The following is a 13349-nucleotide window of genomic DNA, read 5'->3' on the forward strand; positions in this document are numbered from 1 at the left end:
GAACTTGTGTGGTAAGGGACATACTTAGGTCATATATAGATATGTATACACACACACATATATATATATATATATATATATATATATATATATATATTCATTTGAAGGGCTACATATATATTAAACATATATACTAAATAACAATTTTTGGAACCACCAAGATATCAGTTTCATTATTGTTTATGCTACAGAGACAAGGAAATCAAGACACAGAAGACTTAAGGAACATACCCAGACTTGCCTTTATCAACCTCCCCCTCCCCCAAGGACCCAGAGAGCTATTTGGAAATAAGGCAGGAAGACTATGAGAGCCAGAGGTGTGGCTGACTCCAAGGAAACAGCATCTTCCAGACATAACTGTTCAGATACACATATGAACTCACAAAGCATGTGGCAGCATGCACAAGACCTACACAGATTCAAGTCAGAAGAAGTCCCGGCGTGGAGAAGGGGAAGTGGACACAGGGTCACCTGTGGTTCTTGGTTAAGATGCTGTCTTCCATTGGTATTTGCAGGGAAAGGGGGGAAAAGTTTTCTTTTCAGCGGAGCGTCATTGGGTGAACTGGCCACACTCCTGGGCAGACCCCAGAAGTACTTGACCATCTTGACCAACAGACTACATGTGCTATGTGTATGTGCATGTGTGTATGGATGTGTGTGTGTGTGTGTGCCTGTATGCATGCGTGTGTGCTTTTTTATGTTTTGTATAATTTGTTTTATTATATTTTGTTTATTTGGATTTTTCCTGTTTTGAGAGAGAGAGAAGGACCATGAAGTTGGATGGATAGAGAGGTACAGAGGATCTGGGATGAGTCTGGGAAGGGGGAGAAGAATAAAATCAAACTACAGTATATCTAAAAAAATAAGAAAAGGGGGCTGGAGAGATGGCTCAGCGGTTATGAGCACTGAGTACTCTTCCAGAGGTCCTGAGTTCAATTCCCAGCAACCACATGGTGGCTCACAACCATCTGTAATATGATCAGATGCCCTCTTCTGGTGTGTCTGAAGACAGCTACAGTGAGAAAGAACAATACTCGGGCCTCAGCTAAGAACCAGGGAGCTGGAGTCAAAACCAGATACTCCAGAACTGAGGCTCGCCCCTCAGTCACAGAATTATTAGACTACACTGCTGTCTTATGTTATAAAGCAAAAAATTAAACAGAAAACTTGACATTTTCATAGTTGACACCTATGTTCAGTATAAAAGTAAAAAAGGGAAATAAGTTTTATGAAGACTTAAAAATTCTGAGAAACACTTTCTGTTTTGTTTTGTTTTTCGAGACAGAGTTTCTCTGTATAGCCCTGGCTGTCCTGGAACTCACTCTGTAGACCAGGCTGTCCTCAAACTCAGAAATCCACTTGCCTCTGCCTCCCAAGTGCTGGGAGCCACACACTGCCCGGCTCTGAGAAACACTTTAAGCTACAACCATATCACTCATCAAAAGCTCAACAATGCTAAGGAGAGCGGTGACATTGAAGATCAAAGCTTTTTCCAAATGATGCTCAAGTTAAAAGGAAAGGTGAAAAAAAAAAAAAAAAGAAAAAAAGAAAAACTTGACAGGAAATATATTTCTATATTGCATATTATAAGAATGACCTCACTGTATAGTTCTGCTACTTTATAAAATAGAAAGGAGACTGTTAATATTGTGATGGGGGGTTAAATGTTCAAAATGTTTACAGAAAAAAAAAAAGGAAAGGTGAGAGTTAGATGCAAGAGGAATTGTTCAAAGGCAAAATCAGAGTCTACACCACAGGCCCCTGTCAATAGTCATATCAGGGTACAGCCTTCATTTCGGTTCCCATGAGTGCAAAAGAAAATCCAAAATGTCCTCATTTGTTTTAGTGACTTTCTTTTGTTCTTAACTGGCTCTCTTTAGAGCCTGGGCCAGCCTCTGACTCCTGAAGTAGACACTTGCCTTGAACATACATTAATTCTTTGCCTCAGCCCTCTGAGACCTGGAATGACATGCATGAGCTCTAAACCCATCCGAAACATCCTGCTTTAAGTGTGAACCTTTTGAATACTTCTACAACAGATTAAAAAAAAAAAAATGCAGGACACGTAAACTGTGGACAGTGGATAAGTATCTAAGCCAACAACTAAAACTGCACACTGAACTCAAAGACCAGAAAATACAGAGTGAGAGCAAGTTCTGGTCTTAGCACTCACAAATGGCCGACCGTGGCCTAGGCCACTTTCTTTCCATAAACCAATATGTGCTGTGAAAACCACAGCTGAGATTTTTCCTCAGCCTCACACTCTCCAGCATCTTAAATGGTTCAGAGCCCAGGCTATAAACATCTACAACTCCCTATCTGCTGCCATTATTTTATACGAACTATAAAGTCTCTTGGGTCTGCCCGTTCAGCTGTGGCCTCTGGGGCCCTATCTTCTATGCGTGAGGCACATTTGGCAGCTGTGGGTTACAATCCAGTGTAAGGCTGGGTAGTCACCAAACAAACAAACAAACAAAACACTGGAACAAGTTTCTGAATACACATAACCAAAGGTTTCAGGATCTAACATGTAGTGATGGATGGTGGTTCTGGCAGCACACTCCCCTTTGCATGATACAACTTGACATACCGCTGCCATACCACTCAACGCCCATGAACCTACCTGAATCACCTCGGCACGGATTCCAAACGACTGCAGGCTAGAACCTGCAGGTTTTGACAGTCACCCCCTCCAATGAGAGAATGATGGTCTAATTACAGAAACCAGACTTTGAGAGGTTTTATTTCCTATTATTCCTCAGCATGGAAGTTTTCGATCAGTAGCATAGTGCTAGAATGTTTTACTTTTGTAATTGCTATGTGAAGTGGCTAATGAGTTTCATTTAAAATTTTTCACATAGATTTTTGTCTTGGGATTTCCAAGAACTTCTGAAATGGGCCTAAATATACTTCTGGCATTTTGTACTGTGCCTTTGTGCATTCCCCTAAGATTGAACTGTTTTGTACATTGTTTTATGTGCAGGGGTGTTTTGCTTGCATGTATGTCTCTGTACCACGTGAGTACCTGGTGCCTGTAAAGGCCATAAGAGAGCATTTAGATCCCCTAGAACTGGAATCAGAGACAGACATGAGCTACCATGTGAGTGCTGAATCAAACCTAGGTCCTCTGGAAGAGCGGCCAACACTTTAAACCACTGAGCCATCTCTGCATGAAAAAGGGATTGTTTCTTTCTTCCTCCCTCCTTCCCTCCCTCCCTTCTTTCCTTCCTTCCTTCCTCCCTTCCTTCCTTCCTCCCTTCCTTCTCTCTCCCTCTCTCTTCCTTCCTTCTTTCTTCCTTCCTTCCTTTCTCTCTCTCTCTCTCTCTCTCTCTCTCTCTCTCTCTCTCTCTCTCTCTCTCTCTCTCTCTCTCTCTCTCTCTCTCTCTCTCTCTCTCTCTCTCTCTCTTTCTTCCCTTGTTTGTTTGCTTGTTGGTTTGTTTGAAAAGGCATCTTTCTGTGTAGCCCTGGCTGTCCTGGAACTTACTATATAGACACAGCTGGCCTTGAACTCACAGAGATTCACTTGCCTCTGCAGCCACAATGCTGAGGTTAAAGGCATGTGCTATCATGCCCAGCTTAGTTCTTTATATAAAAGTAAAGAGCAGAAACTGATAACCAGGATGCAGTTTATCATAAAGACCTTTATGGAAAAGACAGGTAATCTCCCTTGAGGCTGAACCTTCAGATGCTATAGAAAATGTAAAAACTAAGATCCAGGTTAAGGAGGGAATTAACTCCTGATCAGCAGAGGCTGCTCCCTGCTAGTAAGCAGTGGAAGATGCCATACTTTGTCTAACCTCCGCATTCACGGTGACTCCACCCCTCATCCTGGGTTGAGACTTCATGGTGGTGCTGAGAAAAGAGTCTTTCTTTCCCAAGAAGAATAAGCACAGGAGAAAGGCTGAGTTTGCTGTGCTGAAATACTGTAAGGTGGATAAAAATGCAAAATTAATTGCCTCAGTCAAGAGTGTCCTTCTGATAAATGTGGTACTGGCGATTTCATGGTCAGTCACTTTGATAGACAGCACTTGTGGCAAGTGTTGTCTGACTTAACTGCATCAACAAACCAGAAGACAGGTAATGGTTAACAAAAGACAGGAACTGAAAAAAAAATTAAAGAATAAACAAGTATATTCATTTAATGATTATACAAATCTGATTTTGTCTTTAATAGATGGTAAAATTATATGTATAGCAAAGGAATTGCTTTAAGACATTCTGCATTTTTATCATGTGTGCATGATTATGCATGTGTGGACATATGGGGGACATAGGACAACTTTGTGGACCATTTCTCTCAGTCCACCTTTATCTGGTTTATGAAGATTGAACTTAGATCGTTAAGCTTGTACGCCAAGCATTTTTACCTGCTGAGCTATCTTGCCAGCCCAAAACAACTGTTTGAAAATACATTTATGATTAATTATCAGTTAAGTTCTTAAATTGGGTGTCTGTTTTTGTGGATTTATATACCCAGGGTTGCATAAAAATTTCTCAAGCAAAAAGGGTCCATTGTAAGGTGGCTGCTAAAATTGCTGTTTTCACAGCTCCTGTGGCTGGTACAAACATGCTAAAAGCATCAGAGCCTGCCTGATTTTTAAGGATACAGCTCTGTAGAGTTTGCTGGGTCTAATCTTCAACTTAACTCTACTGATACCTGCATGAGAGTTATGATATGACTATTGTTTGAAAGGACAAATGGGAGAGGCAAGACAAGATGGAAAATGATAACCAGTGTAGTTTTATTCTTTATCCATTCCAGTTGCTTACCCAGAGAAGCGATGTTAAAGAAGAGATGAAGAACAGAATGACAAGGACTATTGAACCAGTAATTAGATCATTGGAAAAGAAAGACAGAGGCAGAGAGAAACCTGTGGGCCCTTCACCTTTTGATGGGTTTACATAGTCACTGCTGACTTTCTACTGAGCGAAACACAGATCTAAGTTCCACGGAGTGATGTGGCATTTACTGAGGACATACAACTGGAGTCACGGTATTATAAAACTCTGCTACACTGTAAACAAGATCCCTCACGGGGCTTCTTTGCCAGATGATGGACTTTGAGGAAATGGCTGCATTCTGAGGACTCTTACCTAACTACTGGGGTCATGTCCTCATGGATTCATAATATAATGGTATTATCAAGAAGCGGTAAAAAGAAGGAATTTAGACCTAGTTGAAGGAAGTAGATCACAGAAATCTACTTCTGGGCCCTTCCTGTCTTCCTTTTTCTCTGCCTCTTATCTAGCACGAGATGAAGATGTTCTTCTGCCATGCACTGCTGCCACAGTGACGTTCTACCCAGACACACGAGGCCAAGAACCCTCTGAGACCGTGAGCCAAGATAAACGCCTTGAGTTGTTCCCAGGAGCACTTGAATCGTTCAAGGCAAAAATAGCTTACTGTGAGCCACTGCAATCTAAAGAGGAGAAAAGCTGTCAGGAAAGAATACAGATGCGCCTGGACAGGGTTGATGTGATGACTGAGGGTCACACTCTCATCTATCACCCCAAAATGGAAAACAAGCAAGGAGGGGCAAATTCATGGCCTCTGGTCAAATTTAAGGAATTTCACTCTTAGCATCATCATAATTCAGTATGGAAATCATTCCTATACATATTTTAGAGTTTATAGAAATTTAATTGAAGAAAATGTATGCACATCATTTACTTCTCAGACCCTGGCTTATTACCACAATAGCTCAGTTAAGTAAAACACCTGCATGTCTCAGTGAGATCTCGCATATAAACCATAAGCACTCCATTTACTTCTCTAGTTACAGATGCCAAAACCCTATCTTCAGACTCAGTTTCAGACCAGTTTTCATACTCTAGAAATGGACCATCAAAACTCTCTGCCCCAGAAGGATAAAGGCCTTTGGTCTGCTTGTTTCCAAGAGAAATCCAAACCTGAGCATCTCTAGGACATTTTTCTGAAGGCCCTCAAACACATCAACCCTCCGTTTGAAATTTATCTTCCTTCTTAAGAAGCGCAAGGACATAGCTTCGTATAAAACAACTTTAAAATGTAATTCCTTCACTCTGTTGTCGAATGTGGCTTTTCAATCCTCTTGGGTACCTTTGTTCACACCCAAGGCAGTTAATAATCTTTCTTCTCCAAACTTCAGTGCTAGAAATCTGCCGCTTAGTATCAACCATCAGTTAACAAAGCATGAAGCATATCTACATAGGAATGTGCATGATGTATGAGACTGCACAGTACATATGCACATGTGGGCGCACGTACATTTAGACAGACATAGTTATACAACTTATTGAAAACAAATATCTTCAAAAATTGATATGTAGTTATTCTTAGAATAGTATACAGTACATAGACACATAAAACACATGCATTCAAACAAAACATATACATTATAATTGATACATTATTATTTTCTCTCCCTTTATCTCTCATCACTTTCTCTAATGGTATTGATAACCACTTTATGTTTTCTTTCAATATTTAAAGACTGTGTTTTCCTGGGTAATAAACGCTTTGAATTAAGACCCGGTCGTCTTTCTCTCAGGAAATGACCAAGTTTCTTCCTTTGGATGCTTTAACATTTGGGCATTTAGAAACGGAAGAGCTGGGGACATGAAACCAACTAGTACGTATGGTTAGCCCTGGCTTCACTTTGTGGAATAGTCTGAGCATCTAAATTTCCTTTAGGTCATTCGGAATTCTATACTGCTGTGCCAAGCACTCTCTGCACAGGCTGGCGTCAGTGTTAGTGTGCTTGGTAACACTTAACAGACCAGGATGTAACACACAGCAGCAGGCTGAAAACAATCTATTTGCATGGGTATATATGCACTGACGGCCAAAATCAGCATGTTACAGTAGCATTGGCTATCAGAGAGTAGTAGGTCTCAGGCAACGTTTTCTGCTTTTCCACTCTCCTTATTCATTTCTCTTTTTAAAAAAAAAACAAAACAAAAAACCCAACTTATTATTTGTATAATAAGCCACCAGGACTTGTATTAAGATATACTGGAGCAGTAAAAGTGGGGCGCTGGGTAACACTTACTCAGACGCCACTGGCAGCCTGTGTACACAACCCACTGTAAGTGGCCCGGTGTCGGCATAGACACGTCACAGGTACATACTGCCTTATCTGTGTTAAGGTGACTCACAAAGTAATGTGGGCTGTGGATAGAGCTCAGTGCTAGAGCCCTTGCCTAGAATGCACAAGCTCCTGGCTTTCATCCTCAGTAAAAACAAAAATGTGAAGTAATGTGACAGTCTATGTGAACTCCCCTACTCTGATGAAAGGCCTTGCTGGGGGCCACTGAGTGACCCTTTTTGTATTTTTCTTACACTTAGAGATGGTCCTGGTCCTTTGCTACCTGCCTGGTAACCAGAACAGAAGTTAACAGATGTGTCCAAACCGACTCCTCAGGACTTAAAAATCTGATATGTGTTTACTAAACCGTTCTGGCAAGCCTCTCTGTCCTTTCTTGCATGTGAGGTGAGACAGAGGCTACAGGCTTCAGGTTTCAAACTAGGGCCCCACAAGGATAACATCTATATTCATGTCCATGCATGGGTCAGACTCAAAAAACAAAAACAAACAAACAAACAAAAAACGAATGAACAACAACAACAAAACACCCCACCACAGTGCCTAAATCTCTTAGACCATGGAGCCAAGACACGCTGCTGACAGTGTATATCAAGACGTTATTCTTAGCGTAAAACATCTGTCTGTAGGGAGGACGGCCTGTTACAGTCTCACTACATGGACGCACTGGCTGGAAGCGTGTCTGATACCCCGAGCTCCATGCACCCCACAAGCTCTGCAGTAGCACAGTGTGGTAGGGGCTCCCCTGCTCCCCCCCACCCCCCGAGGACACGCGGTTCTCAGCTCTTCATGCCTGTCTATCCTCGGGTTGCAGCTGGTCACCTCAGTGAAGCCTCTCCACACACCTATCCAGCAGGTCTACTCCAAGAGCTCAGCTTCGATCTGGGCAAACCCCACACTTACAGCCATCAATGCATTGGCACTGAGAGAGACTGCTGGGGATGCGGCACTCCAGGTGTGGCTTTATCTGGCACTCCACCGGCTCAGCTATTTAGGCCTAGTCGTCTCCATTGGCTTGAGGCTCTCTCTGTTCACACCATCTCGGGTAACACATCACATTATTCTTCCTTATAAAAACAAATAAACTCGTCAGGGTCAGGTCAGCCCTCCGAACCTCTCCATCTTCCCCTCTGCTTTAGGTACCACGGTCCCCGATCCCACCCCCAAATCGCTCCTCAGTGCTGCCCACCTCCATGGATGTACACAGCCCCAGGAGCTCGGCCTGCTGGCCTGAGGGGACGCACCACTGCAGTACCTGACCCTACCCTCCGCCATCGGCTCTAACCGGTAAGTCAGGCCAGGAGACTCTTCACTTCCCACCCTACAGGAAAACCTGCTGTCCTGAGAGGCTGGACCAAAAGGAAAGGCAAATGTTTCTGTACTTAGAATGCTTCCCCTCTGACCCGGTGCATCTGAAATTTACACAGTTCTGGAGAAGAAGGAGCTGCTCACATTAGTTCCTAGGCGACTCTGCTCACATGAGTTCCTAGGCGACTCTGCTGCTTGCGGCAGCTGGCTTCTAAAAGCGTTTCTGGAAGGAGCGACAGCAAACTCCGATCCACTTCAAAGCAACACTGACTTCCCAAGTTTAAAAATCATGGTCGGAAATAAAACTTACAACTCCGCGAGGGATCAGACGTTTCATAACTGAATGCGGAGGGAGACAAGAGTGTAAGAAGATAGTCAGGCCTCCTGAAGAGCCCAGCTGTGAATACCTGCTTGACTGGAACTCCTGGAGTCTCTTCCATCCCTCAACCCTACCTGCCAAGGTAGGCCTACATGACTTCAAGCCCCAACAGCACAACTATGGCCCCTTTGCAAAGAACTGACAGTCTGGTCACTTGAAGCACGCTGGATGAAACAACGCAGATCGAGTTTGCAGGAGAAGAGTTAGAGTTACAGCTAACACAGGCAGCAAGGGAAAATGGAAAGCCTTCTGAGACCCGAGGGCAGCTATCTTTCACGGACAGCAGTTATGATGCCTACAGCTATACTGACATATGCCATAGGGTTCTTTTTTTTTTTTTTTTTTTTCCCCTGTTATAATCTGTTCGTTGGGTGATTTAGCCAGAGACCCTTATATAACACATTTCTGTTTTGAATGTGACAACACACAGCATTACACTCAGTAAATTCAGACGCCCCACAGCATGTCCCACGGGCAACCCCTCATCATCCTTCCTTGCAAGGTGTCTACCGAAGTGATGCAGAAACAGGTGCTGTCCCTAGCAAGAGTCAAAAAGAAGAATCCAGCCGTCAGCTTGAACCTCTGTGAAAACTGTAACAGCATACTATGCTACAAAATTCGGGGATTGCAGAAAACCATTTCACCCTGCTGGCGAAACATTGCAGGAGGCTGAGCTCTCAGGGGGCGGGGGGGAGGGGGGGCAGGAGTCCAGTTTTCTAAGACCAAACACACATGAGTTCACTTCGGTCTCCCAGGGCAGAGTAGAGGGGCACCACCTACCGCCTCTGCACTGGAGTATTGTGTGCACCACCCTTTGCATCTGATTTCCTTAACAAAGAAGCAGCAGAAAGCACACTGTCTGGCCAGTGAGCACATAATAACACAGCTATAGCTGAGGACCTTCCATTCATGCTAGCTCAACAAACAATGTTATTATATAAAGAATGATTCTTTCCTGTGAAACCCCGCTACTGGAAAAAAAAACAGCACTTTCTGCATAGTTTAAGCCAGTCTACAAGGGGCAGTTACCCCTCATGAATCAACCGTGGCCCTGGTCACAGAGAAATCCCAACAACCTATTCTCTGAGATGCCTCTGCTATCAAGTTCATTTCCCTTTTGCTTGACAATAAATGATTTCAGTTAGCTACACACTACACAGAGCATACACAGCTGCCAGCGAGCACCCCAATGCTGTTGGCTTTCAGCTCCATGTTTCCTGCGTTGCCTAAGAAATAGGAGGGGGGGAGTGGGAGGAGGAAGAGGAGGAGAGAGGGAACCGGCTATCTATGAAATACTTACAGCCTCCGAGTCTTCAACTCCATGCAGGTACAAATTGTCATACATGGAGGTCTAATAATCCACAGCACCTCTTTTAAGGCAAAAACAAAATTGCTGCAGAAACCACAGCTAGAGCTTAAAAGAAAAAAAATAAATAAAAGGCCTCTTTGGAAGAACTGCGCTGCCTTATCAATTCCTGTGGATTTACCAGGCAAGATGTTATTCGTTCACATCATACAGGGCGAGGTTATCCCCAGAGCCATGCAGACCTGGCATTTTATCTGCCTCTCCAATACAGAGCATAAAAAGCAAAAGCCTTCCTCAAGCACAGACTGGTGACAGAGCTAGGAAAGCAGCCTCTGATTGGCTCAGCTCCCCTGCTTCAGTCAGCTGAAGAGCGTTCCCTGAGAGAGTGGAGGGTGACTCTGAGCATCCTATCCAGCACAGAGATGCTTCCTGTGTCTCACGCATGGCTAGCTCTACAACGAACACTTAGCAGTAGCCAAAAGGCTGTTTTACTGTTTAGGAAGGAGGGCTAGCAGATACTCGAGTTATAGCCATGCATCCTCTTTGTTAAACGCACAGTTGGAGGAGGGGGCAAAGGAGAGGTTTTATTTTTGAGTATTTCATAAAGACAGGCATAGGCAGACACCGATCTCCATCCAGCATCTGTACTTTGCAGAGGCGATTTAAGTTAAGGGACACTAAGTCATATAGAAAATTTTAATCTAAATGAAGGGAAGTAGATAAAATACCAGATGGTAAGGTTTGTGGCATTTGTATAGGAAAAGTTTTCCATGTTTTCACCAGTGTCTCTCTCTGCCTTACTGGCAAGATAACACCCTTGTGCCATTAGTGAAGTCTGTAGAGGTAGCCAAAACCTCTCAACTTTTAGATGCAAAATTGAACGTTCTTTTAGTTCAATTTATTTAAAATTCCTCTTTAAGTAACAGACTATGCTTGTGGGAGGCGCCTCCCTCTGCTTCTTATACCTCTGCTTCCTGTACCTCTAATAATCCCCAACACTGCTGATCCTTCCCCACAAAACTCACACAGGAAGGTCTTACCCCAACCCTCTGCTCCCACACTATACTCACGCTGATGGAGAACAAATTCTATAATGGGGGGGGGGGGTTTCACCTGAGATAGAGTTCCCCCACTTACCTATGGCTGTCTGCTCACCAGTAATAGATTGTAGCCTGAGCCCCGGAAAACCTACAGCTCGCTCTAAAAAGAATTTGGAGAGAAGTTGGTATGGGGCAAGCAGCGTCATCTTAAGAAACTGTGTGAATCACGGGGCAAGAAATAACCCAGCAAACTCTGTATCAGCGTTGCCACCATCTTACCAGCTGACCTAGGTCAGCCAGGCCCTGCCTCTGCGGGCTTCAGTTTCTTCAGCTGTGACTCTGGGGGAAGGAATAACTCGGAGAAAGAACTTTGCAGCTCTGAAGTGCGACATAAACACTTACCGGCAACAACCCTGCTTTGTTAGCCGGAAGGCATTGGCTGTAGCTCACGGGACCTCAGCAAGGAGTCACCGGCCCAGACCTGAGAAAGGAGGTCATTCCCCCAGCCAGACTGAAAAGCCTAAGTCCAGAGCAACAAACCAAGTCATCAAAAGTAACCCCAAGCCGGGCGCTGCGGCGCACGCCTCTAATCCCAGCCCTCGGGAGGCAGAGGCAGAGGCAGGCGGATTTCTGAGTTCGAGGCCAGCCTGGTCTACAGAGTGAGTTCCAGGACAGCCAGGGCTACACAGAGAAACCCTGTCTCAAAAAACCAAAAAAAAAAGTAACCCAAGAGCTACCAGAGCTGAGAGCAGCTGACATCCCTTCTTCCACGTCTGTGACAGCCCCACCATTGCTGGCTTTCAGTCACATTTGCATATCTCAATACCGAATCACTTTCAAATAGAGAAGATGGCAAGGTGACCTCCAGACTCCCTAGATGACCCACTCACACAGGATAGCTATCATCTTTGAGTCTGGGCCTACCCCGAGGATGGCAGGAAAAGAGGTGTACTCAAGAGATTCTATACAGAGAAGTACTGAGCAGGCGCTCTCTGCTGACAGCTGTGGGCTGGCCACAGCGGCTGACTAGTGGACCACCCAACTCCTTTGAGCCACACACTGCAACGGGACTGGGTCAGAGGAATTCTAAGCTCAATTATATTTTAATATTGTATTATTAATTTGGGGGGGGTTGTGTATAATATTTTCATGATTCACCCCCAACTCCTCCCTCTCACTCCACCCGGACACACTTCCCACCTACCCCCAACTTCAGTTTATTAGTCTAATGAGCTTTTTAACCACTGCCACACACACAACATCCCAGCCAGCATATACAAAAAGCCAAGACAAGGTCTTTTTTTTTTTTTTTCTCTCCTCAAATTCTCCAGGATAGTTTCATACTTTACTATTTTAACTGAGCCTATAGATATTTCCTGATTATTTTTAAACAAGAGTCAATTAAAAAGAGAGAGAGAGAGAGAAAAAAAAGAAGTGGTCTGTTTTCAGAATTAACCAAAATGGGTAAAACACTCCCTGCTGGGAAATTTTGCAAGGCTCAACTGCCCTCCTTCATCTAGCACTACCTGCTAATGCTGACACCAGGCCTAAGAGGTGGGTTGTCCAGAGCAGGAGCTTGCATCATGAGTCTCTCCTACAACAGTCTGCCATCTGACTCAGGTTGACTTGCGGGGCCAGAGGTCCAGAGTCAAGTGCAACAGTTGTTCTATTCCTTGCAAACCCACCCCATGCTCAGGAAGGGCAGGAGAAGACGGTGACAGGTGAAGGCTGCCTCTGCCTGCTTCCCAGGAATTAGAGAAATATGTCAGACTCAGAATCCCAAGCCAATAAGGGACCCCAGAAGTCATCCAATCCAGACATTTAAAAAATAATAATAAATTGATTTCTTCAAAGCCTCCTCTCCTCCCTCCTCCTCCTCTATCTCCTCCTCTCTTCTCTTCTCTCCTCTCCTCTCCTCTCCTCTCCTCTCCTCTCCTCTCCTCTCCTCTCCTCTCCTCTCCAATTCTGTGTGTATATGTGGTGTACATTCTTGTGTATGAATGCGTGTATGCATGCCAAACCCAGAGTTCAGAAGAACCTTGGTGAGGGACTTGTTTCTGGGACTCTCGGGCATCAACAGAAAAAGGAACTTAGAACTTAGAACAACTTGGGAACTGGCCATCTCTGTCCCCGAATGCTCTGCCTGGCTTGGAAGTTCTAAAAGGTCCCTCGACGCCTCCTGCTTCTCACCCTCTCAAGTTCCCAGCTTTTGATGAACGAGTCCCGTGGCT

The 13349-nt window shown here is 44.3% G+C and overlaps 1 protein-coding gene across 4 annotated transcripts in view; it reads right to left on the reverse strand.

Annotated features, from left to right (window-relative positions):
- Cacnb4 (calcium voltage-gated channel auxiliary subunit beta 4) overlaps positions 1-13349 on the reverse strand; it is a 254056-nt gene that overhangs the window by 122865 nt on the left and 117842 nt on the right. The window contains exons 1-2 of one of the 4 annotated variants that reach the window (XM_021192087.1): positions 10073-10412; positions 7989-8152 (exon numbers count right to left, since the gene is read on the reverse strand). The exons of 2 other annotated variants lie outside the window; for them this stretch is intronic. In XM_021192087.1, coding sequence (XP_021047746.1) covers positions 7989-7994 — 6 coding nt within the window. In that variant the 5' untranslated portion in view covers positions 7995-8152; positions 10073-10412. Of the gene's footprint in view, positions 1-7988; positions 8153-10072; positions 10413-13349 lie in introns of those variants that run through there. One more of the 4 variants, XM_021192086.1, reaches the window with a different exon arrangement.

Source organism: Mus pahari, chromosome 3 (genome assembly GCF_900095145.1).
Source record: "Mus pahari chromosome 3, PAHARI_EIJ_v1.1, whole genome shotgun sequence".
NCBI classification, from domain to species: domain Eukaryota; kingdom Metazoa; phylum Chordata; class Mammalia; order Rodentia; family Muridae; genus Mus; species Mus pahari.